The sequence below is a fragment of the Cyrtonyx montezumae genome, unplaced genomic scaffold (genome assembly GCF_038088225.1).
Source record: "Cyrtonyx montezumae isolate F1298 unplaced genomic scaffold, pur_monq_1.0 scaffold_3, whole genome shotgun sequence".
In the NCBI taxonomy this organism is placed as follows: domain Eukaryota; kingdom Metazoa; phylum Chordata; class Aves; order Galliformes; family Odontophoridae; genus Cyrtonyx; species Cyrtonyx montezumae.
Window position 1 is genome coordinate 86,196,198 of NW_027072034.1, and position 26,059 is coordinate 86,222,256.

The window sequence follows — 26,059 nt, forward strand, 5'->3', positions numbered from 1 at the left end:
CCCGCAGCCGGGGCCGCCGCTCCCGCAGCCCCGGCCCGTGACGTCATGCTGCAGTGGCGGGGCGGGGCCGCAGCGGAGCCGCCGAGCCGCCGAGCGAGGGCGTGGGCCGGGCCGGGCCGGGCCCGCCGCTGTCCAGCACCGCCGGGCGGGACGCGAACAGCAGCCGCCGCCGCCGCCGCCGCTGCCGCAATGGGAGGCCGTCGGCCCCGCGCGGCCGTCCTGCTGCCGCTGCTGTGCCTCTGGGCCGCGCTGCCCGGCGGCTGCCCCAACAAAGGTGAGCGGAGCGCCGCGGGCACGGAGCGCCGCGGTCCGAGCGGTCGCGCTGCCGCCGCTGTCACCCGACAGTCCCGGCTGGGGCTCTGGGCGCCCGGGCTCTGGGGCTCGCTCTGCCCTTTCACCATCCTTCCCCGTGCCGGCTCCATCTCCCACCACCTCCCTTTTCAACAGCCTTTGATTTTAACATTCGCTTTTCGTTTGCCCCCTTTCCACCCACTTGGCTCGCTTCGTGCCGGTTCTTGCCGTGTGGGTTTAGCTTTTCTCCCGTAGCGTGCCGAGAGGGAGCGTGTTGCATTTCCATAGACCCTTGTGCTCCCCGAAGCACATCCCCTATCTCCATCTTCTCATTCCAGCCCATGCATCTAGAACGTGTCAATGGGAAATGTTGCAGCAGTTACGTGTTATCTGTGAAGGTGCCTTATATAAAACAGCGCTTTATGTGCTAAATAGGAAAAAAAGGAAAAAAAAAAAAAAAGAAAAGAAAAACCCAACACCAAAAAGACAAAAAAAAAAAAAAAAAAAGCCCGAGCCCAAACCCCGCAGCTCTAACACGCTGGATGCAGACGTTCTCAGACGCAGAGTGACGGAGGAAGATGTAGGTTACTGGATCTGGGGCTGTAGACACAGGCATAAGAAATTCATTTTCAGGGAATCCAGGAGAAAATAATCTGTTGGGGTGGGAGAAACTGAAACATGCGAGGGACACAGGGGTCATTGGGAATGCTGCAGCTTGGTGTGCTTTCTGTGCTTGGGGGCTACAAGCAGGGTGCAGCACAATGCTCTGTGTGCACTGGTACCAGCAGGGGCATTGATTTGTGTTGCTCTGGTGCTGGGGGGACTAGTTGTGAAGCCAGGCCCCTCACAGTCTGTATTTTCTCTCTTTGTGTTTCAGAAATTACGCTCTGAAACACGTACACATCCTTGGCAACTGATTTTAGCTTTTCAGGAGCTTTCTTGAAGATGGTATGAGTCTGCATCCTAAAAATATCCCTCAAATGTATTACTAATCTCCAAGAAATAATTTCCTAAGAAATCAAATTGGTGATTCCCAAGGTGCAGGTGGATGCAGCAAAGGATTTCTGTCTCTTCCACCAGCTTGTTACCCCAGCAACCGGGCATATTTGGCATTGGTAGCTATGGGTTCCCACCTCAGTGGGGAGGTGCACGAACTGGAACTGACGGAATAGGGTCTGGTGAGAGTAAGAGGGATGGAGCGAAACGTGGGTGTTTGTACATGGGAGAGATTCCTCCCGCATACTGAGCAGGGTGGATATTTTTCTGGATCTCCTACGCAGTGCTTTATAATGTTAATCGATACTGTGGAAGAGAAATGCCAGTCCACACCTGGCTGCTCTGCCTGGCTGGGTCAACCCACTCTGATTGCAGTCCCACCACTGGCCCACCCAAGCTCCAGCAGCACCCCTTGGTGCTGAAGTACAAAAGAGACTGACTGTAGGGGACGTTGTCCCTCTTGAGTCAACACAAACGCCATGCCGATGTGCACTGCAGAGGATGAGTTCCCATACTGGAAGTAGTGCCCTTGAGGGGAAAAGCTCTGTATCCTGCTCTCTACCAGCTCTGAGCCTTGCTGTGTGCACGGCATCGTTTGGTTGTAATAAATCTCGTTCTCCAGGGGGTGGGAGTGTGGGGGATTATCTGGCAATGGGGTTTGTAACTAGGACATGTAATATAATCTCTGAGGTCCATTTGGCAGGGAGTGGGCATGGGGGAGGGGTTCTTAATTTATAACGATTTTACTTCACTTGCCTCCGCCCTTTCCCTCCTTTATTTCTCCTTTTCCCTGCCCTGGAGCCTATGTGATAAAGATTAATTTGCTATTTCTAGGCCTGTGACATTTTTCAGAGCCTCCGGCTGGCTGCTGCCTCCATGCCAAGCCTGGCTGGGCAACAGCCAATGGAACAGCAAGGAGGGGCCAAAGGAATATGGTGCCCACCATGGAATGGGGAAGGAGGAAGCAAGGGGCTCAGCATTTTATTTTACACATGGGGCAGCTGACTGGACATGTACCTGGGGGCACATGTGTGGATCCTTACCCTTAGTACAGAGGGTGGAAGGCATGAATGATAATGGCTGAATGTAGCACTTGTCTTCTGGGAACACCCCAACGGAAGATATCTCCTGGATCCTTTACTTATGGCTTCAGTGATCTAAAGTATTTAGCATTTGGAATCTCTCTCCAGAATCAGAATACTTGTGCCTCTTGATTTCATTTCTTAAACTATCGCAGCTTTCCAGGGTACACAAATACCCCTCTACATGCTTCTAACAAGAGAGCATTGAGGAGGTGAGAAGAAACATACTGTTTCTGATGGCATCTTCCAGGAAAGGTAGAAGAGAACTGAAGAAAAGTAGCTTCCTCTTCCCAGTCTACCTTAGCCTTTATTCTAGAGATAAAGGTGGGGAGGGGTGGTTGCTAAATGCTGCTGCATGATATTCTGCTCTTTTTCTACTGAGTCTGTCATTTTGGCTAATATTTTTCCATGCTCCATCCCTTACCCAAACTCACCTCAGCAAATAAGCATAAACCCTGGATTGAAGCTGAATATCAGGGCATCGTCATGGAGAATGACAACACAGTCCTACTCAACCCGCCGCTGTTTGCACTGGACAAAGATGCTCCTCTGCGCTATGCAGGTATGTTGGTGCCAGCTCTGGGGAGGTTGGGAGCAGGAAGAGACCTCCAGGGAGGCAAAGGCAGGATCACATTCATCCCCGTACTAGATTCTGTTCAGGAAATGATTACCTCTAAACCTTGTTCCAGAGAAGGTCCCTGGTGTAGTCTAGAGCCAATTTGGGCATAGCTTGATTTAGGATCCTGTGAGCTGTTTCCATTATGAGAGGAACTGAGGGTGGAGCCAGCTACTTTTTGATGCAGTTCTGCTATTTTCAAAGATCACATGCACAGCTCTGTGTCTGTGAGGACTGAAGGAAGCTGGTAGGGCTCGCTTCCTTGGCAGTTCCACATCCCTTGCATGAAGCGCAAATCTCTGATAGTACAGATGATGCTTTAGTGCTACTTTGAGGTTTGTATTGTTAGTACTTGCTTAGATTGTGTCCGGAGATTCCTCCTGCAACCTCCATCAGCTTTGGGAGAGGAAAGAGGGCTCATGTGAGCTGAACTTTAGGATTTAGATGATCTTATCTGTAGTTCCCAGAGGAGATGTACACATCCCATGTGGGATGAATGAGACATCGTGGAATTTCGTGGGATGTCTGTCTGAAATACACAACCTGTTTTGCCTCCCTGTGGGATGGAGAGGCAGTCTAAGCTATACTTGAATGTATAGCCCTGACACATACAGTTTAAGTCTGTCACCTCAAGCCTTTCTCGGTGCTGAGCAAGACTTCTTGTTGTGGGGTTGGTCTCCGGTAGAGGGCAATCTACACCACTAATGACTAAACTACCGGGGGAACTCACGGAGAATCAGAGCTGCTCCGAAATGGGAGACGATAACGAGGGAGAAAGGAGAAAGGAGAGTCTAAGTTAGAAAGGAATAAAATATGGCAGTGGGAAGCAAGGAGGCATGTTGTACTCCACTCAGTCTTCTTCATTCTCCTTTTCCTTTCTGCCCGTGGGTGCTAGGTGAGATCTGTGGCTTCAGGATCCACGGGGCAGGGGTGCCCTTTGAAGCTGTGATCCTGGATAAAGCTACAGGTGAGGGGTTGATCCGGGCCAAGGAACCAGTGGATTGTGAAGCACATAAGGAGCACACATTCACCATCCAAGCTTATGACTGTGGAGAAGGACCTGATGGAACCAACACTAAAAAATCACACAAGTAAGTCCATGCAGTCATAGATGCATATTACAAAATGTGATCTGTCACAGAAGTACAAAGGAAAAATGTAGTGGGAGCTCTTCCCATTGCCATAATAATTATTCTTTAGCCTTGATACTGTAACTCAGCATGTGAATAAGACTCAAACAAAATGGTTCTGTTCACTATCTGTGTCACGTGAATTAATACACCAGAAGCAAGGGCTGCTTAACTGCTGAGTCTAGGAGTGATGCCTCATGTTGCTGCACACAAGGAAAAGGTCCAGGTGACATTATCACCCTTTTTCTCTGGGGTGGAAAAACACTGTACAAGCTTTTCTATGTGAACATTGCTGTTTTGAAACCCAGATCTTTTTGTTCTTGCCTTTGATATCTGGAAGTCAGACTGATACACAGAGTTACTTGCTCTAAAATCTAAGTGGTGTATGGCTCCTAGTCAGCTAATTAGTTCTCATTGATGTTTCTCTGCCTCAGGGCCACAGTGCATGTTCGAGTAAATGATGTGAATGAGTTTGCTCCTGTCTTTGTGGAAAAGTTGTACCGTGTCGCAGTGACCGAGGGAAAGCTGTATGACCGCATCTTGCGTGTGGAGGCCATTGATGGAGACTGTTCACCACAGTACAGCCAGATCTGTTACTATGAGATCCTGACCCCCAATATTCCCTTTCTGATTGACAATGATGGTAAGAATCTGAAACTACCATGAGTACACCACTTCCCCTTTCCTGCTTAGCTCTCCCTCTTCCAGTCCCATATGCTGGCAGAGCTGAGATATATGAGCTTTGATTCCTCTAGCACTGCTAATCTCTCTGTCCTTGTGCAGAGATGCAGCAGCCATTTTGTGGGATGCCACTGCATATTACAGAGTGGCACTGTGGGGGAGCTCAGCCTCTTTTTGGATGTTTCTATAGCTGATAAAAAGCAGAGTTGTTTTTAGAGGCAATATGTTTGAGGAGACTTTCTTCTCCATTGATTGATTTATTTCGTTAACCAGGGAACATTGAAAACACTGAGAAACTTCAGTACAGCGGAGATCGTGTCTACAAATTCACAGTAACAGCCTATGACTGTGGAAAAAAGCGGGCATCTGATGATGCTGAAGTGGAAATCCAGGTGAAACCCACCTGCAAGCCCAGCTGGCAGGGTATGAAACCTCCAGACACAGTTATGTCTTCCCTTGATGCCAGTCTACTCAGTCCTACTTATTGAAAATATTTGTATATACATATATAAATTTATATGCACGTATATGGTTAAATACTGACACCAAACCAGTGATTGCATCTAAGGTATCACAGAGCTACTGGAAGGCAATTCTGACAGAGGAAAATTATTCCCTTGATTACTGTGAACTTCTTTGTATTTGATAAGGCTCATAGACTGTATTCATGGAATCACGGAATTATAGGATGGCTTGTGTTGGAAGATCACCTAAGTTCCAATACCCCTGCCATGGGTAGGATTGCCACCCACTAGATCAGGCTTCCCATGCGCCTATCTAACCTGGCCTTGAACACCTCCAGGGGTGGGGAAAATGTGGATTTCGGGGATGCTCACCTTGAGGAGCTTTGTTTTTTTCCAGTGGTGCTGTGCGTTTAAAAATTGATTTATGTCAGTAGAATCAATACTGCTAAATATCTAGTCGACCTGATAAAGAGAGGCTGAAAATAAAGGGAGTGTTACTACAATGACAGTAGCTGTAGAAGATGAGAATTTGGACAATCTGTGCTTCCAGGAAATTTTCTTGCACTGATGCCAGCTGTATAAAGTTGATGTTCAATGAAGAAAGGGCCAAAAATCTCTTTGCTGATGGGCTGGTGCATAGATGCCACCTGTGTACACCAAATTCTCAAGCAGGAGAACTTGATCTCACGGCAGGACCTAACCCTCCTCACTCTCACTGTTCTTCATTAGGCTGGAACAAGAGGATTGAGTACACACCGGGTGCAGGCAGCCTTGCACTATTTCCTAGCATTCACCTGGAGACCTGTGATGAGCCCCTGTGGAATATCCAGGCCATGGTGGAACTGCAGACAAACCATGTGGCTAAGGGCTGTGACCGGGATAACTACTCTGAGAAGTCACTACGCAAACTCTGCGGTGAATTGATTCTTTCCTACCCATTTCCCTGAAGGGATTTAGAGCAATACCCCTGCACCTCACACAACAGAATTTCTAGAACACATTCCTCCTGCCTGCTGTGGTCAGCGGAGCTGTGAGGACACTTAGCTCACAGGCTGTGCTGAGGAACAGTGAGCACCCTGCCTGTATTTGCAAGGGGCTCCCTGTGCTTTCCTTACTGGGAAGCCAGAGATTTCTGTGTGTTGGCTCATTATGCAGAGTCTGTGGGACTTCCTTCACACAAATGGAAAAATCACCATCCTTCTCCAAACAGGAGGAAACCTATAGGCCATTCTTCCTCTCTGTACTCTGGGATGTTACAATGAGCCCTATACCACCCATTTCTTCCGTGCCCCAGTTCCCACGCTTCTCAGACTTCTGTACTACTGACTCTTGATTCTTTCTGTTCTTGGTAGGTGCTGCCTCAGGGGAGATTGACCTGCTGCCTGTGCCTAGCCCCACGGCAAACTGGACTGCACGGCTCTCAGTGCACTACAGCCAGGACAGCAGCCTCATCTACTGGTTCAATGGCAGCCAGGCTGCCCAAGTGCCTGTCATGAATGGGCTGAATGCCCATGAGGGGCTGAGTGACCACTTCACCCTGTCTGTGTGGATGAAACATGCTGTGGTGCCCAGCAAAGGCAGGCGGGAGGAGGAGACAGTGATCTGCAGTACAGTACAGAGCGGTGAGACACTTTTCCTGGGGACTTGTTAGAAGGCATTGTCCCTGCAGGTGGAAATCCCCGTGTCCCAGAGCAGGACCCTCCACATAGCTTCTTCTGGGGGCATTCAGACCCACTGTGAACACATGGTGCTGAGTGCCAGTCGTGCAGGCTATTATGTGTTTTTGGGTTCTGGCTAGTGAGATTGCTTTGAAGTGTGATGCATAATGCCTTGTGCTTGTCCCCTGGCAGAGGACGGCTACTCGCATTACTCTCTGTCTGTTCATGGCTGCCGAATTGCTTTCCTCTACTGGCCATTGCTGGAGAGTGCAAGGCCTGTGAAGTTCCTCTGGAAGCTTGAGCAGGTAAGGAAGCGTTTACTTCTTGCCAGTGTTCTTTCTTCTCCTTCCCCTTGCTGACCCCTTCTTCTGCTGTCTACCACAGGTCTGTGATGATGAATGGCACCATTATGCCCTCAACCTTGAATTTCCAACTGTCACACTCTACGTGGATGGTGTCTCTTATGACCCTGCCCTCATCCATGACAATGGCCTCATTCATCCCCCACGGCCAGAACCCTCACTCATGATTGGAGCCTGCTGGACCGGTGAGTGCCCACTCCCTGAGCCTTGCTCTTTTTGTATGGGAAGTGAAGGGAGAGGCAGAAGAGGTGTATTAGAAGTAGTGCCTGTATTAGAAATAGTGTAGCCAGCAGGAGCAGGGAGGTGATCATCCCCCTGTACTCAGCTCTGGTGAGGCCGCACCTCGAGTACTGTGTTCAGTTTTGGGCCCCTCACTACAAGAAGGACATTGAAGCCCTGGGGCGTGTTCAGAGAAGGGCAACAAAACTGGTGAGGGGTCTGGAGCACAAGTCTTATGAGGAGCGGCTGAGGGAGCTGGGATTGTTTAGTCTGGAGAAGAGGAGGCTCAGAGGAGACCTTATTGCACTCTATTACTTCCTGAAGGGGGGTTGTGGTGAGGAGGGGGTGGGCCTTTTCTCCCTGATAAATAATGACAGGACGAGAGGGAATGGCCACAAGTTGCAACGGGGAAGATTTAGATTAGACCTGAGGAAACATTTTTTTTCTGAAAGAGTGGTCAGGCACTGGAATGGCCTGCCTAGGGAGGTGGTTGAGGCACCATCCCTAGCGCTGTTCAAGAAGCGTTTAGATGAGGTGCTAAGGGATTTGGTTTAGTAGTTCAGTGGGTAGGGATGGTGATAGGAGGATGGTTGGACTAGATGATCTTGTAGGTCCTTTCCAACCTAATGTACCTATGAATCTATGAATCTAGGTGAAAAATGCTGTCCATTACTAAATTAAGCAAACTACCTGCAGCCGTCTTGTCACCTTGGCACCAAAGCCATTGTTGCTCCTTCCCTCCTTACGAAGTAAGCCATAATACCATGCCATGGTAATAATAGCTCAGGAGTGAGTATCAATGGTGGCTTCCTGGGCAGCAGTAGTAGAACTTGTGACAGTTAACTAGCTTTCATGCAGTGTAAAGTTGAAACATCATTCAGGTGATGTCCTTTCTGTCAAAGCTCTTCACCAGAGAGCAGGGGTATTATTTATGCTACTGGCTGTATTGACGGTGATTTGTGTGTTGTGAGGTTCTATGCAGAGAAGTCACAAATCATTGTGTACAGGAGTTCTATTGGAGGATAAAGATCATATTAGGAACATAGTTAATCCATTAACAGATTAAAACTGTTTCTATGGAGATGTTAGGACTACAAAGACATTGTCCAGGTCTTTCAGTCTTCCTATGAGACTGGAGCAGTACAGAACTAAGGAATTTCCCTGCTCCTTGCCTTCACTCCAGCAGAAATTGCTAGCAAGGTCAAACCTTTACTGTAGTCCTGCTTTTTCGTGCTCAGGGATCTCCCCACAGCTTGATGTTCTCTATTGGTCTTTTGTGATCAGCAAATATTAATCAATTTGAATCACCATCCTGAAGCTGCCTGAGTTTCAAAGGGATGCTCAGAACATGGCTAACTGAGGACATGGCAAGGACTGTGTTCCATAAATGGAAGTCACTTAATTCTTAGAGTAGATATTATGGGGAAAGGAGGAAAAGTAAACCCTATACTATCTTGATACAGTCTTACCATCCCCTTCATGAAAGGGACACCACTCTCTTTCATTTGTGGAATGCTGTCTGTAGGGTTGAAGGGTGCACTGTTTTGCATGACTCCAGAGCTGTTCATTCGTCCAGCACTGGCTGATGCAGGCACTTACATAGAGACCTGCCTAATCCTGTAACTGCCCTCTTCCAGTATGTAATTGCTCATTCTCCTTTTGCAGAGGAGAAAAACAAGGAGAAAAACAAAGGAAATGAGAATTCCACTGATACTGTACAAGGTATGGAAAAGAAAGAAGGTGGTTCTTTTCTCCTCTTCACTGTGCATGACCGTATCACTTTTTGCATGGTGCCTTCCTCATACAGCTCCTTGATCTTGTCCATCCACCTCCCACCATCTTGGGAGGAAACCCCTTATCTTCTGGCAGACTGGTCCTTGGCAGCTTGATTTTGGTAGAGCATGAAAATGCTGATAGGACTACATCCTGCTTTGAGAAATAGGGTATGCTTTTCATGTGGAGAAAGTGTCCTCATGTCTGGTCATTAAAGCTGAAGAACACAGTAGCCATTGGAGACATCAAGAGATGTCACCTCATCCCTAACTATCTGTGGAACAGACAGTTTTTTTTAAAGCCCTCACAGGACTGAGAAGGGGACAAGAAATTGTTTCCATCTGGCATTCAGCGGTGTGGCAGAAACTTCTCTATGCTACCTGTCTCTCACTGCCCTGGTCTTTCTGTTGGTCTTTCCTCCATCTGGAATTCAAAAAATTATCATCTGCAGTATCATTCATCTTTTTGTTATCTTTGCTTTTCCATGTCCTGTATACCCCTGTGTTCTCTCCTACCTCCCCTAACATCTGTATGTACCTCACATTGTTGCTTTCATTGTCTTTGCTCTTCCATGCCCCATGCACCCCTGTCTCTGTCTACTTTAACAACTGTGTGTCCCTCACATTTTTTTGTTGTCTTTGTTTTCTTCCTCACTGTGTCTCTCACTCCCTCCACGTCCCATGTTTCCCTCAGGAGATCCTCTGTTGATACACCACTACTTCCATGGTTACTTGGCTGGCTTCACTGTGCGCCCTGGTAGCTTGGAGAGCCGGGAGGTTATTGAATGCCTGTATGCCTGCCGTGAGGGGCTTGATTACAGTGACTTCGACAGTCTGGGCAAAGGGATGAAGGTACGCCCATCTGCCCAGCTTGCATGGGTCTCTTCCACTCTCCTCCCTAGCCTTGCTTCCCTGGACTTTGCCTGTTCTGCCACCTCAGATAGCTCCCCACCTTTCTCCTCTGTGTCTCTCTTAGCCTAGGGTGTTGGCACTTGATAAGGAATCCTGAGTATTTTCTTCTTGTTCACCTGTAGGTTCATGTGAACCCCTCTCAGTCCTTGCTCACTTTGGAGGGTGACGATGTGGAAACTTTCAACCACGCAATCCAGCATGTGGCTTACATGAATTCACTGCGCTTTGCTACTCCTGGAGTCCGGCCACTCAGGCTCACTACTGCTGTCAAGTGAGTAGATAAAGCAGCTCTTCTCCTACCTCTCTTTTGACTAACATTACACTCCCTCGCCTTGTATTTAAATTCTAATTGGTAGTCTCGAAATGAGTGAGCGTATTCCTGAAAACAACTATGAAATTATCCATTTGGGTACTTTAATACTGGTTTCCTAGAGTACTAGGGAGCAGAACTTCTGCCTTTGCTGATGGTGTTCCAGACATGTGGGCTGTTTTTAATTTTCTTTGTGGTGTGTGGGTGTGACCAAGTCACCTGAAATCCAGCGATTCCTACCACACCTCTCTGTCTTGCACAGCAGGCCACAGGGAATCTTTTAGAAGATAACCACAAAAAAAAATTCCCTCCACTGCCCATAATAGGCAAGGAACAGTCCTGTGAGATGTTGGTGGGAGCGTGGGCTAATTGATGCTTTCTGTTTCTCTCCTTCAGGTGTTTCAGTGAAGAATCATGTGTCTCCATTCCTGACGTTGAAGGTTATGTTGTGGTGCTACAGCCTGATGCTCCCCAGATCCTGTTGAGTGGCACTGCCCACTTTGCTCATCCTGCATCAGACTTTGAGGCTCCTGATGGAGTCCCCCTTTTCCCCAACCTCCAGATTACCTGCTCTATTTCTCACCAGGTGGAGGCCAAGAAGGATGAGAATTGGCATGGTACTGGTGAGTGGAGTACAGGGAGAAACAGAATGGAAAGACCTGCAAGTTGCTATTCTGAAGAAGAAGGAGAGCTCATAGTTGTACTCGGAACAGAAAAGAGTTTACAAATACAGAAGCAAGGCATTGTCTGTTAATATGTAGGCTAATCAGTTCTTATCCCTCTCTGCTCCTCCCTGTACTTTTTCAATTCACCCAGTTCCTTGCCTCACTCTCTTCTTCTTTTCCCATGCTATTCATTCCTAATCCCTTTTACATTTTACCTACATTTCCCCTTATTGAATCCATCACCAGATGTTCTTCCTGGCTGTTCCCTTACCACTTCTGCACTTCCTCCTGCTTCCCTTATTTCTGGTCCCCTCCCAAAGCTATACAGGAGAGTGTCAGGTTGGGAATAAGGAAAAGGCTTTTCACTGAGGGAGTGGTTGGGCACTGGAACAGGCCCCCCAGGGCAGCAGTCATGACCTCAGGCCTGTCGTCATTAAAGAAGCATTTGGGCGATGCTTGTAGATATATGGTTTAACAATTAAGCTGCTCTTTGTGGATCACAAGTTGGAACTGATGACTCTCATTTAGTCCCTTCCAGCTCAGGATATTCTGTGATTCTGTGATCTCTTTCTGCATCACTTGTTCCTAAGAATTCCCCAGTTAGTTTCTTTACGCCTTGAGTATCTCTGCCCTCAGTTCTCTCCATCATCCTCACTTTCTCTGCACTTCATCCTCCACATATTTTCATTTAAATTGTATTTCTTCTGCTAACAGGATTTTTTTTTGCTCACAGTTTTATGATCAGCAGCTTGAGGTTCTTGACCTAGAGAACGTCGATCTCGGCCCTGCTGAATGTAGTTAGTCTTCAAAACTGCTTGTCATTTTAAATAAGATAAAATCTGAAACTTGGTTACCAGCAGTTGTGAGGAGGGAAAGCTTTCAAAAGCACTCAAGGTCTGGGAATGCGTGGTACAGTTGTTCATAATTTTAACACCACCATTGCCAACAGCCCTTTACAGCTGAGATGTGAGTCAGTTCCATAACAGTATCTTGATCTAAAATATAAGCAACTTTCTTACATGGTTAAATAATGTAATTAGGATCAGAGGGGACTCTTCCAACGAGTAAATAGACTAACTCTGATTTTACTCAAGGTAAGTGCTAGCCAGAGAAAGAGAAACTGTTACTTAAAAGTTCTTTTAAGAGGCTATCACTCTGATGCCTGGCTTTGTTAATGGCTGACTGGCTTTGTGGCCCTGTCTTCTTTCCTTTGGCCTTTCAGTGACAGACACACGAATGTCAGATGAGATTGTGCACAACCTGGATGGCTGCGAGATCTCATTGGTAGGAGATGACTTGGACCCAGAGAGGGAATATCTGCTCCTGGATGGGGCACTGCTGCAACAGCAGGGCCTGGAGCTTGTTAACACTTCTGCCTACCTCACCATCACAGGTATGTCCTCTCCTTTGCTGCACCTATCTATTTATGCCCCTTTCACTATCTGTCAGGCATCAGTGGGGGAACACTTAACTCAGTGCATTGGTGTACTTTGTGAGCTATAAACATTTGAACTCCTGGCTATTGAAGTCCCAGGCTGTTTCCTTTAGGAAGCTTACTCTTCCTGCACCCAGTGCTAGGACATGGGAGTCTGAGCTCTGCTTCAGGCTTGTATCACCCCTCCTTATTTACTCCCATTGTCTATGAGGGCTCATGTTCTTAGATGCCAGTAGTATTTTGCATGACATAACAGGGGACAGCTTATCCCCCAGGTTGTTAACTGGTGCATTGCCTATATACACTACAGAATTTAACAAGGCACCTTCCCTTCCGCGTGCCTCAGAAGTGCAAACTGGGCTTTCACCACAGACAGCTTCAGCCGTGGTCCTTTCCAGAATTTATGAACCCAGCCTTGGATTATTCTGTAGCTCCTAGTTGTTAAAGGGTTGATACCAAATGATTTTTAAGCAGGAGCTCTTTGATCCCCCTCCAATTCTCTCTTCTTGGACTCAGGGGTAGAGAGCATTGCAGTTTACGAGGAAATACTACGCCAGGTCTCATACCACATCAACCGTGGTGCTGCTCTTTATGAGAGGAAGTTCCACCTGTCCTGCACCGAGATGAATGGACGTTATTCCAGCAATGAGTTTTCTGTTGAGGTACAAGATCAATGCATGCACACATGGGTGTCTGTACATGCACAGTGAGAACACTGTGAACAGAAATGCACCCAATATAGACTATCACAATGAACACAGGGTTAAATATTTCTCACTCTGATCTTTCTGCAGATGAATGTCCTCCACAACATGAACCAAGCTGCTCATCCTAACCATATGCTGAATTCCCAGCAGTTTATACACCGAGGTCATCATTTACCTCCAGAGCTATCTGGCCACAGCTTGGCAAGCACCCATAACAACCCTAGTATGTAACACGTCTTTTGATTTTATTCTTTTAGGTCAGGATGTTTATTTTCTGGCATTCTGTTAGAACTTGGAACAGAGGATTCCTTTCAGCCTTCACATATGCATTTTGATTGAGTTCTCACACTGTTGCCCCACTCTTCATCAGAAAATGCACTGCAATATGGGTTCAAACCATGTCTTAGAGCTTGCTGCAACAATCCTTCTCCTCAGGTGTTTTGCTTTCTTGATACAGAAGCAGTCTGAAATCTCTAATTGAGAAAGTCTAAAAAGAACAACGATAAGCTGGTACTATTTCACTTGTGCATCTTGCAAACGTTGCTATGCAGGGCTGTGTAATACTATTTTCAAAAAGAAGCTTCATCAGCAGCAGTGAAACAAGAGAACCAAGACTGCCTCTACTCTAATAAGGAGATGGGAGGTGGTGATCAGCAAAGGCAGAAAAATACAGGAGAGTGCACCACACAAGTAAGATAAGTATTCTTGCTCCCAAAACAAAGTAGAGAAGGCTGAAAGCTAGATAGATTTGTTGGTTTGTACTGCCAGCCCTATGCCACAAACATGGCAGCAGTCTAATTGGCTCTTTTGAGGCTATTAAAGCTCTAGGATCCTATGCTGGGTTTGGCTCCCTGCTATAGGGAACATAAAAAGTGCCTTTTGTTCTAGCTTTTGCTGCAGCTTTCTGCAGCAGCTTACCCAAAACTGATCCAGTCCTGCAGCTGGAACTGAATCACTACAAGGACAGCCTGTAGAGAACACCAAATATCACCCTTTGCTGCTCCCTTCCCCAGCTCTGCTTGATTACAGCAGAAGCAAAAGGAAAAGTTGTCCGTACTATATAGAGCTACCCAGAACAAAAACATGGCATGCTTGAGTTAAATTTTCCAGGAAAGGGATTTATCTGGGGACTCAGGGCTTGACCTACAGGCCTAGAACAGAGAAGGTGAGGGCTGGGCTAAGACTCTTAGATGAATTTCAACTTTTATCCTGTGGAGAAACCAGGCTTTGACTGTGGCATTATATTAGAAGGCTGTCATAGCAGTCTGTCCCATGTGCAAAAGCAGACTTATTTTGGTTTTTCATCTACTGGTCACAAAGAAATCACACTATGAAATCATCCTTGTTCCCTTGCAGTCTCTTCCCACCACACACCTCTCTCTTTCCCAAGGAGAAAACACAAACAACTGCTTTTTGACATAGTCTGGTGACTTCTGAAGCTAAGCAGAGTCTACAGGCAGGCCTGACACTAGCGAACACCTAGACCTACACATATTGGGAAACACTGAGCAAGGGTACAGCAGCAAAAGGCAGGAATCACCTGTACCCAAGGGAGCAGAAAAGCCAGGACGTACTCCTACCTAGACCCAAATCCTACATTATGCCCAACAACTTCTATTCCTGCAGGCTGGGTGCGGGTCAGGTCAGAAACACATTTACGTGACAGTGTGTAACCACGTTCTCCTTTTTTTTCTCCTAAGTGGTCCCCAGTGCAGCCACTATCATCATTGTGGTGTGTGTGGGCTTCCTGGCGCTCTTGGTGATCCTGGGCATCCTGCGCATCCACTCCCTGCACCAACAGGGAATGGGGCAAGAGGCCCCTGGGGATGCTGCAGGGGGACACGCAGGCACCGGCAGCAAAGACAGCGACTTGTTCTGGGACGACTCAGCCCTCACCATCATTGTGAACCCCATGGAGGTGAGGAGCAGCCACAGGAACCTGGGCTGGGGGGTACAGCTGGGCTGCCAGAGTCTTCCTCTTACGATAGTCTCATCTCTCCAGTCCTACCAGGGCTGTCAGGAGAGGGCTGCAGAAAACTGCGAGGGTAGAGCAGGTAAGGGCATGGAGGAAGATGATGACAGCAGCGATTCGGAGACACCTGACTCCCCAGACAGCAATGACATGGATGACCGGCACATCATTGGCAAAAATGACAGTGCTCACCGCTATTAGGAGCTTTAAAACATCTGTCCGATGGATCCTCCAAAACATACGGCTGGAAGGAAGAGGTGTCTTTAACCTCCTTCTTCTCCCACCTTGTACATGTTCTCCTCCCTCATGTCATTTTTGCCTCCCACATTCCTTTGTCTTCTGCCATTCTCATTGTGGACATTCCCTATGATTGACCCTCCCCCTATTTGGCTCTCTGGAGACACGTATTTGGGCACTCGCACATGACCATGGCACAGTTCAAACTATGAGGAAGGAGGGGCCTGGAAAGAACAGAAATGTGGAAGGAGGAGCCAGCCACACTGCTCAAGAGTGGGGTCTCTCACAACCCCTCCCCAGATATTATATATATATATATTGTATATTTTTTCAATGTTGTTGTTTGAGGTTTATTCTCATTTCATGCAAAACAAAACAATCAAAAAAAAAAAAATTCCCACAACCAGAACACTGCAGCTTGTGTCACTTTGTAAAACTGTCGATACTCCTGAACTAAATGAATGATGGTAAGGATGAGGAAGCAAAGTGCATTTTAAAATAAATGGATTTCAAATAAAAGGTTCAGGGCTTCTGCAGTTTTTCCTCTATACATTGTGAAAGAAGCAGTCTGTGTAGCCACTAATATAAGACTGGTGATTGTCCAGACTATGTATTTATGAAAATTACTGCCTTATTTTGTGTTTTTTAAGTGTATGTGTTGTTTCAACTGTTCCATCTCCACCCTCCTCCCCTTATCTTTTTGAGACTCAAAATGTTTTCTTTGTAAAGACAATGTAGCCTTTCTCAGTACACCAGGCTGTGAGCCCCCAGAGGAACAGAAGGCATCCCAGCCCATTATCACAAACAAATGTAACATATGCAGAAAAATCTTGATTACAGAAAAAAAAAATAAGGCTCTTCCTACACATCAACAGAAACAGGCCAAATACTCAGCTTCATCCACCTTTTTACATGATCCACTTTCTTTATGAGCATAGAAAAGTGCATTTCACATTAGGGACTTCAGCTTGTAGCAGAACAGCTCCAGCACTTCAGAGGGAAGTAGGTGTACTCCTCCTCCTGCTACTCGGGGAAGGAGGGGACACAATATGTATGGGCAAGACATGGCTGTGAGGACAGTAGCATAAGTTACTAGGGTAGTGCTTCACTGCAAGTTGCATTTCTTCCCTTGAGCTACTTGGTCCAACTCTTCAGACCCAGCAGGAGGAAAAGAAGCTGCCAATGGCCTCTTCCTGGGGCAATGGCTGTAACATGTTAAGGATCCACAGAAAGATTTTCCAAAAAGATGTTTCCTGGCATCGAAGGTTGAGGAATCCTCAAGGGCAGGAGGACAGCACAACAGATAAAGAGTGAAAGAGCCCCTCTGGATATGACAGGCATCAGCATAAGATCTCTGCTTGCTGCAACTCTTGTCTAGCTGTGACCCCATTTGGTTGTTACTGGGTCCAGACGATGCAAAGATGCTGAGGCTCAGGTACGCATACGCTTTCTCCATCTCCTTTCCAGTAAGTTTCATGTCCTTGTCTCATATAGGGAGCTAAAAGCAGGCACTCTCAAACCAGTGCCCGGACATCTTGAAGCACTTGGGAGTATTCAAGTCTCCAGACAGAAGAAAGGCTACATTGTACACATTGGAGCCAAAAACTTTGGACCAATTAGTCTTACATCCTGAGAATGCTACGCTTGACCAGTTCCAGTGTGTGCTGAAAAGCACCACCTCTCTGGACCATGGAAAAAGACCATGTCGCTGGACTCTTTCTCCAGCCACCTCAGCCAAGCGCTACAGTGTTCCTACAAGGAGGGAGATGCCAAACGTACAATGAGTTCATAAGTAGCCATCATGATGGCTGTGTTGGGGATCTGGCGGATCAAATGGGCCAGAAGCCCTCGGTATAAAGCCAAGGCTCCCTCTTCATGGACTATAAGCTGCAGAGTCTGTATAAAGGAACGATACCGCGACCCTTCTTCTCGCAACCGTGTTCGAATTACCTCTGGAGAGACAAGAAGAGGAGCAATATTAGCAGAGTGATCTCATAGGCATGACATCTTCTGTCAGGAGGAACAAAAAGAAGGAGAGCAGACCCACTCACCATGTGGATATGCAATGCATGAGGCACACGTTTTGGAGACAGCAGCAGCTCCCATTAGTCCAAAAAAGTCACGGCTGTTTGGTGAAAGCGTGAATGGTGTAGAAAGGGAATGATGGCCACTTCTCAGCCGCTGTTTCAGTGTTTCGTATATGACAAAGTGTATGATGGTCTCTGACACTCCAGCATAAGAGGCTGTGATTCCACGGTAAAATCCATGAAGGCCCTCAGTGCGGTACACATGCATAGCACACTGGAGGGCATTACTGCCCAGATCCCCCTTCACCCTGTAAAGGCAAAAGCGAGGAGGGAAAGCTAGAACCACATACTGCTCCACTGACCAAAATACAGCTGGATGACTCTTCCCCACTGTGCCCTGAAGATATATGTTCTGATGGGCCAACCCCACAACCAAACAAGTCTTGATGTGATATGGAATGGTTCTGCATGGCTTGCCTGCCTTACCTGGCTTCCAGCTGCATCCTGGTTTTCACCAACCAGATGGGGTTGGTGAGTGAGGCAGAAGTAATTCCTGGAGAACAGAAAAGGAATAGAACAATGAGCACCAGGACCCACTGAATTTGAGGAGTTGCTGATTTGTCAGCTCCCTGAATTCTATATGAAAAGCTGCAGTAGTTTACAATTTGAGATTGACCTTGAGCTCCCAAAGGAGGTGAGATACTTAAGAGAGTAGACTACCTGATTTCTTCTTCCCTCATCCTGAAGACAATTAGAAACTCTGCCTTCCACATAACCTGCTAGAGGAGGCATGAAACACTAAACTTGCAGGAACTGAATATTTTGTTAGAGAACTTTAAAGTATCAAGAGACATGATTCTGCAAGGGGTGCATGCTATATGCTATCTTTTTCCCACACATATATGAATGGAACTCTTTTCCTGACAGCAGCAGGAGTGGAAAAGACTAGATCCATCACCTGAAGAAACAAGACTAAGAAGGAAGAAGACTGAGAAAACACGTTTAATTGCTGCTCCAGATGTGGGGAAACAAAGCTTCAGAAGGCAGCAGCAGTGCTGAAAGGTTAAAAGCTGCTTACATCCACAAGCAGAAGGACTCCTTAGCTCTGACTTCTGACTCTGAAAGAAGGGGCTCACCTGCACAGGCAGCTGATAGCATGTGTACTTTCTTGGATTCTGGTACAAGGACAGTATTGAGCCTCTCCTTCACACCAGAATAGGCAGCAAAATATATAGCCCTGGTTGGAAAGAAATACAGAAGAGGTTACAGCTCACCTACAAGAAGCACTGCTACAGAGTCTCAGGCCAAATTTTATTCTCAGCACAGGTTTGTCTAACATGACATGAGATACTACCTATACTTAGCAGACAGCAGTCATCCTACAGCTATGACCAGAACATCCCAAAAATGCTTGTATGAAGGGGAGGAGCCCTGTGGCACAGTGGGACTATTTTGATTACTTTCAGAATGAGAGGCAATAGCTGTCATGGAGGTCCTTTAAGAAGAGTACAGTATAGGCTATTCTTGGTAATCAGAACTCACCGGGAAGGGGCAACCCCAACAAGGTTTGGGCCCAGACCTCGGAATAGGGATCGCATGCCTTCCTTCTCAAGAATGGTCCTATAGAAGGAAATAAACAAATGAGCAGCAGAATGAAGCTGGAGGGTCTCCTGTTTCTCCTTCTTTCTACAGTGATCTCGCTGCATCCCCTCCTCATCTCCACTGTTATCATTTTCTGCCTGGCTCTCCTTTTCTCTCCTTAGTCATTTATTCCTATTTTTCCTGACATCAGCACTCTGAGTCTGATCAGACTGCTAGCTGTGAAGCTTATCAAAGTCCCAAAAGCTGCCTTGCAGACTCAGCATTCGAAGCACAGCTCAGCTATGAGAAGCAGATTTATCTGTGCCCTGATGGAACTTATCACTGCACTTGCAATTTCCAGAGCTTCAACCCAAATGCTGCTTTCATCTCTCCACATGATAGCCAAACCTTAACTTCCCTGTTGCTCATACACACACTGCCTTGCCCTACTCACCTGAGCAGCTTGACCACTCCAGGGGCTGGTGGGGTGGGGTTCATCAGCCTCACACTCAGCCCCGGCAGCTGAATCTCAGAGAGACAGAGAGGCCGCAGTGCCAGCTGAGATGACTGCAGACGTGTCTTCACCACTTCCAGGGGACAAGTCAGGATGGCGCCAGCTGTGCCACCACATCTAGAACATAACAGCATAGGTAAGGATGACTCCCATGCAAGAACAGGGCAATAATTCCAACCTTGCTTTTCCACTCCCTCTCCCTTCTAGGCTAGGTCCCTCAGCCTGCGTCACACATGACCTACTGCTCTCTGATATTGATTAATGTAGTAATGGCTTCTCTTGGGACATCTCCTGACAGCATCACTCTGAAACCATTTGAGACAAACAGTCCCAAGTCCACAGGGACTCAGCTCAAAGTTGCTGATCTTTGCAGTCAGAATTTCCCAGAGTAAACAGTTCTGCTGCCCAGCTTCTATGCAATGGCTTCAGCTGACATCACCAGGCACTCTGCCTGTCCCTGCCAAAGCAGACAAGGGCAGCACAGAATTCTCCCACCCCTCTGCCTGCCTGTATCTTTCAACCCAAAATTCATTTGGCTCCAAATTTTCAAGGCCTGTAAGCAGGATATGTATTTTCTGCCAGCAGCCCAACTTGCTTAATGAAAGATGACCTCAACCTTAATCAGACTGAAGTTATTTTGGGAACTCAAGAACCATCAATTGCTAACACTGAAAATACTTGTATCCTCTTTGCCTACTTCTGCCACTCAAGGACAAATCAGAATGAGAGAACTGGTACGTTCAGTTCTCAGCTCCTGCCCATTTGGATCCTTTGACTGTCAGCTTTGCTCTTCTGGAGGGTGCTCAGTCCCTGAAAGGTTGTTTGTTCTGAGGTGAATTTGCATGGAAAAGCCATCCATGACTTGAGATATACAGCCATACAAAGGTTTGACAAACAGACAAATATTTCTATCTTCTATAGCCAAACTCACTTTGTTTTGTAAGAGATAGAAGGTGGAATAGAATCCCTCACTTTGCTTCAAAGAAAGAAAAAACAATTATACAGCATCAAGAAAGATGCATGTATATTAAGGGAACTTCATATGAAGATGAAGGTCAGTGGATAGCTAGAATTCCTGAGAATTTTTCTGAAGCAGTCTCTACAGCTCAGAGCACACATATGTTGCTTTTATAGCCTTTACTAATAGGACTTCATCCTTGGGCAGGTTAGAGAGGAGAAAAAAAAAAAGAAGAAAAAAAAAGGCTGCATATCTACTGTAAATTAAGTCCAGGGGTTAAAGATCTAGCTGCTGAATTGGTCTAAAGACAAGTTTTATGCAACTAACAATGCCAGCAGCTAGTTACATCACTCTATTGCACCCGTGTTGCTTTGCCAAGACCTGTAGAGACCTAAGCAGTGGTGATAACTTGCAGAGCAGCTGATTTGCATCAACTTTCTTCAGCAGCTGCAAGTGGTAGGAGGCTGGGATCAGGTGGAATGTGACCAAAGTGCTTAGCTCAGGCTCAGAACAAGTCAATCAAGCATGGAAACCAAGACAGCCTACTTAATGGTTCCAGGAGTCACACAACTTTTACAAAAGCCAAGTTGATTCTTCTGTACTCCTTCTAATGTCCAACAGTATTATTCTTTATCACAGTTTGTATGGGGAAAATCAGCTTTCCTGATCAAAAGTGTAGTTTCCACTTTCCTGATCAGAAGTGTAGTCCTTGAGGAAGGATTGAATCCAATGGTGACAGACCAAAAATATCTGAATAAATCCTACAAGTAGAGCAGCTTCAACTTCTCACCCAAGAGTTGAATAGATGCTGTGGAAGGACTACATTTGGAGAAGCAATTGTTTGGTACCTTAAAGATTTCTAACACACAGGGAGGCACAGCTTTATGTAACGCTTTCATTATACTTATTCAAGAAGCCCCTACCAGAGCGTGGTTAAGACACGAGTTTGAACCTGTGCCCCAAGTATATAAAAAAGTTTCCCGAGTTCAAGTTCCTCAAGTAGTGGTTGTGTGTAGCTAACAGGAGAACTCAAAAATAAAGAAGTAAAAAAAGCTAAAAATAGATAGTCCTTTGCACAGTGGTCATTTAATTGGCAGTATGTTTTCAAGATAGAAGGGGCTTTCTAAGCCAATAAGGCTAAATGGTAAGACTAGGATATTTTCCAAGGAGCCAAAAACTCGACTAAACATAGCTAAGGAAATGTATCAGTTGTTCAAAACTAGAAGAAATCTTAACTCTGTCTCATCGTGCACATGATGATACAGCTGCTCAATGTATAAAAAGCATAGGTTTCCAAAATTCTTCTGTTACAGAAGAAACAGAAATTGAGACATTTTCATCACAAAGAAATGAACTGTTCATCAGCCCAGTACTAATGAAGGCAAAAATAAATGAAATTTAGTAGGAACAAAGCCATAACCAAAGGTATTCAAAAGAGCCAGCTGATGAGAATTTAGGCCTACAGTTTTAAATGTTTAATACACTTCAGAATATAGGAGATCCATACTAGCCTAAAAGAGAGTTCCAGTGTCTACCAGGATTAAAAATAAAAAGATATTTGTGATAATTTATGCTGGTAAAGTTATACGGTTATGTAACTTGAGATTCATGCCAGCAGAGAAGTATAGCAACAGACTACTACAGGCTTAAAAGACAATTTGTACTGGAGGAAGGGATACATTGGGTTTGTTTTCATGGAACTTATCAAACAAAAGCTGAATTCACAAAAGCAACTAGAACAATGCAACATAATTCAGATTTTGTAAAAAGCTAACTTAGCACCTCACAAAACCATACTTACAGTCCTAGAACTCTCTTTGTAATACAGATGCTAAACAGATTAAAATTATAGCACAAAATACGGCCAAGAAAAAAATAAAAATAGAATCAGCCCCAGTCTTCTCCCGCATTCCTATCCCAATTACCAGAAAAGAACCAAACAGCAGTGGTCCTGCAAGAGTTTAAACACTTATAGGCCAGACCTAATTTTTTTTTTTCCCCACCAACAAACAGGAGGCAACATCTGATAAAATTCATGGGTGACAAAAGTTGTCACAGTGGCAAATAATAAGAAAAAAAGCTGCAGTGACTGGCAAGTAATAGCACACACCAAGGCAACAACAACAAGTAACTACGGAACAGAGCAGTCACCAAGGGTTGTTACATGGTGCTTAAACAGATTGTTTTAACACAGACAAAACCCTTGAGCCATTACTCTTGAAAATGCATCCAAGTTTCCGTAAAATACGCAGCTGAGCAGTAGTAGATAGCCAGTACAACACGTACCTCCAGAAACGCCAAAAAACGCTACAGAAAGGCAGCAATGCAGACTCCAAAAAGAGTACATGTCTACATCTGTTTTATACATTTTTAAGTTTGCAAAGTTGTCTGCAAAGCTTAAGGTGGTGAAAAGAAAAAAAAAAGAGTGCTAGCAGAGAGAAATTAAAAAAACACCATTAACTTTTTTTTCTAATGATCTGAAAAGGCTGTGAAGATGCACAGCCACATTGACAGGGCTAACTGGTAATTCACATTTCAAACCTTATTTTGGCTAGCTGAAAATGGTGATAAGAAGACCTTTCAAGAAAATAATTCTTGGTCAGACAAATCTCTATCTACACTAGGATTCTGTCCATAATAACTGTTACCTATAAAAGGGAAGAAACTCTCTCCTGAAGAGCACTCTCCAAGCTTTTAGCAATTTCCAGCTTTCCTCTGCAAGACGTGCTGTATCACATTCAATAGTGACTTTAATCTGAGACAGGGTAGATTTTGACTAGATACTAGGAAGAAATTCTTTACTGAGGGTGGTGAAATACTGGAACAGGTTGCCCAGTGAGGTTGAGAATGTCCCCTCCTGGAAGCATTCAAGCCCAGGCTGGATAGGGCTTTGAGTGACCTGGTCTGGTGGAACATGTCCCTGCCTATATTGGAGGGTTGGAACTAGATGATCTTGAACGTCCCTTCAACCCAAACTATGATTCTATGATGATAGCTTTTCAAGACATTCTTTTTTTATTCATCAGTCTAAATGGTCTTTGGATGCATAAAAAGTTTTTATCCTCTCAAATCCTGTGGCCAGGAGTCCACCAGTTCAACCGTGTACTGTATTAAAAGCTATGTTCTTGCACTACTTTTGAATGACTCCCTTCATATTCTTTGATGGTCCCCAGTTCTTAGACTAAAAAATATAATAAACAACTGTTCCTTCATAAAAGAGATCTATGTAATTAGGTGAAACAATATCAGTTACCATAGACCACAGCAATAACTCAAATTTCTTAATTATTTCTTGAGTTTTAACTAATTGTAATTCAAGGGTGACTGCAGGGACAAGATTGAGACTGACAATGCTCCCACTGTCACGAACTGCCTTGATTTTTCAAAAACCAAAGCAGAAAATGAGGTTGAAGAAAAGGTTAAGAAGAATGAAGAAATACATAAGGAGATGTGTAGCCTTCTAGATGCAGCGATAATTCAGAGAAATACTAACAGGAGAGAATGGTGCATAGAAAGTGACACTGGGAACTCACAAGGCAAGTACAGAAGCAGACTGACTCTGCACAACTGTATTACTTGAAGAAAGCTGGAAATTTTCTGAGAGCAAGGAAGCAATACACCTTACAGCACCTTGTATTGGAGACCTCACTGTGAGACAGGCTAGTGGAAGTGGAAAGGGGCGAGACCTTCGTCTAGACAAGGGCAGGCACTCAGCAGGTGTGGAGGGCTGGAATAGCTTGGCGGCAGCACGAACTCTAAGCACAGCGCTGTTCTTAAAGAGAAGTGCGAGGAAGGTCCGGCTGAAGGGCAGGACGCACGCTCCCGACGCCTGACTCACCAAATCAGCCGCACTATTTAAAGCCAGAGCAGAGCCGCAGCAATGCCTGCCGCACGGCTGCCTGCCTGCCTAGATCCCGCGGCGTCCCCGCTTCCCTCCCCGCCCTCCGTTCGCAGCAACCTCAGGCACGAAGAACGTACAGGCTCAACCCGAGCGGCAAGGCCCGCGGGGCCTACTCACCCTCCGGCGACAAGGTGGAGCAGGGTGCTGTGCTGCGCCATGGCCCCGCGCTCCGCAGGTACGGCCGAGATCCGCCGCACGCACCCCGCGAGAGAGGCCTGGCCCGCCCGCCCTCCGCTCGCATTGGCTCCCCGGGCAGAGGCGGGTTGGCCTGGCTGGGCGCGCTCCGGAACCCTTCGCCACACTACACCCGCGCACCTCCCGGCCGTGCCTGCCGCTGATGCTTGTTCCTGTGCGCTGCATTTAGGCGTCACCATGCTTTCTCAGCCCTGTCAGGGAAAAATCTGCTCAAATGGGCTCCCTCGATTATCCCAAAAAGAGACAGGAGTTTTGTTGTTGCTTGTTGTTTTTTAGTCTTTCTTTATTCGAATAAAAAGGTAGTCACCTGGGGGCATTTGCTGGTAGGATCTCTGCTAGCTCCCTGTCTGGTTAATCCCGGTTATCAGAGAAGGCAAGCAAGCCTTGTCCACTCGTTTAAGACCTTCCATTAAATGTTTTAAATCCTCAGTCTTTCACTCTACTAACTGGAATGCGTCGCTAATATTAAAACAATGCAGGTACAGGTGACCACAGTAAATTGTTAATGTTTTGTCCTGGTACTTCCACTAAAGATACAGCTAAAACAATCCCTTCCCCCTTTGATAGTAGCATTTCATCCCTATCACAGTTTGCATCCAATTGTAAAGCCACTCGTTTGGATTGCTGTCCTCTAGACATAAAGGAATGGTCACTGTATCACCAATTACTCTCTGATAAACAAAAAGCAAAGGTATTGGAAGCCTCCTGAGCTAACCATACCCGCATTTTCCCAAGAGTCTAGACATGAAACATGGTGGTTCCAGTTCATGTGCCCTTTGCCACTATCCTCTCAGGCTTTACTGGAGGCTAGTTGCTTGGGGTCATTACCCAGTGGGCTTCGTTTAAATGTTATTCTCTATCCTGTGTCTTCCATCTGTATTCCACTGTTTTCACTGCAGTGTCTGTAGTGAGTGATAGATGAAAATGACCATTCCCCTTAGGAGTCAATGATGATTCCTACCAGTGGATCCTTTTACCAGAAAAAAATCTCCAGGTTGAATATTGTACTCCTCCACAAAGTCCAAGGGTAGGGTTTGTGCTAGATGGGCCTCCTGTTGAAGAGATTTGACAAGAAACAGTCTCTTGTCCACATATTGCCTTAGGTAGATATCACTTATTTGCTTTTCTCTTCCAGGTTGGGTGCTACTTGGGTAGGGTGTTCTGAACAGCAACTTATAGGGGAATAACCTACATCTCCTTTAGGTTATGCCTTTATTTGGTCCAGGGCCAAAGGTAGCAATCTGGCCTAAGGTAAACAAGTTTCCATCACCAGTTTCAAGTGGTGTTTTTATTTCCCTATTCATTTGTTCTACCTTCCCCAAACTTTTAGGGCACTATGGGTGTGGGGTAAATAACTCCCAAGGATGGTACTTC

General features: G+C 46.0%; 2 protein-coding genes across 2 annotated transcripts; one reads left to right on the forward strand and one right to left on the reverse strand.

Moving 5' to 3' along the window:
- Window positions 1-45: 45 nt before the first annotated feature.
- CLSTN3 (calsyntenin 3) lies at window positions 46-15,680 on the forward strand. The gene is made up of 18 exons (XM_065742175.1): window positions 46-274; window positions 2,809-2,931; window positions 3,881-4,076; window positions 4,550-4,758; window positions 5,070-5,219; window positions 5,990-6,175; window positions 6,613-6,882; window positions 7,111-7,223; window positions 7,303-7,465; window positions 9,165-9,221; window positions 9,966-10,123; window positions 10,306-10,454; window positions 10,890-11,116; window positions 12,381-12,551; window positions 13,110-13,255; window positions 13,388-13,523; window positions 15,001-15,218; window positions 15,303-15,680. Exons 1-18 carry the CDS (start codon window positions 46-48, stop codon window positions 15,471-15,473), a joined length of 3,072 nt encoding a protein of 1,023 aa, XP_065598247.1. The 3' UTR covers window positions 15,474-15,680.
- A 390-nt stretch (window positions 15,681-16,070) lies between these two features.
- Window positions 16,071-24,682, reverse strand: LOC136052224 (solute carrier family 25 member 33-like). The gene is made up of 7 exons (XM_065742176.1): window positions 24,608-24,682; window positions 19,572-19,748; window positions 19,079-19,156; window positions 18,673-18,773; window positions 18,023-18,089; window positions 17,561-17,844; window positions 16,071-17,461 (listed from the first exon to the last, which is right to left on the reverse strand). The coding sequence occupies exons 1-7, from the start codon at window positions 24,646-24,648 to the stop codon at window positions 17,262-17,264; spliced, it is 948 nt and encodes a 315-aa protein (XP_065598248.1). The 5' UTR covers window positions 24,649-24,682; the 3' UTR covers window positions 16,071-17,261.
- Window positions 24,683-26,059: the final 1,377 nt, after the last annotated feature.

What these genes read in the sequence shown, in the direction of transcription:
- LOC136052224 (XM_065742176.1), bottom strand. Translation starts at nt 24,648, where the DNA reads ATGGCGCAGCACAGCACCCTGCTCCACCTTGTCGCCGGAGG. An exon ending in GCTATCAGCTGCCTGTGCAG is followed by an intron (nt 18,090 to 18,672) that starts GTGAGCCCCTTC and finishes TCTGTTCTCCAG; the next exon opens with GAATTACTTCTGCCTCACTC. An exon ending in ATGCATTGCATATCCACATG is followed by an intron (nt 17,462 to 17,560) that starts GTGAGTGGGTCT and finishes TTGTCTCTCCAG; the next exon opens with AGGTAATTCGAACACGGTTG.
- CLSTN3 (XM_065742175.1), top strand. Translation starts at nt 46, where the DNA reads ATGCTGCAGTGGCGGGGCGGGGCCGCAGCGGAGCCGCCGAGCCGCCGA. An exon ending in TGCTCCTCTGCGCTATGCAG is followed by an intron (nt 2,932 to 3,880) that starts GTATGTTGGTGC and finishes CGTGGGTGCTAG; the next exon opens with GTGAGATCTGTGGCTTCAGG. An exon ending in CTGCAAGCCCAGCTGGCAGG is followed by an intron (nt 5,220 to 5,989) that starts GTATGAAACCTC and finishes GTTCTTCATTAG; the next exon opens with GCTGGAACAAGAGGATTGAG.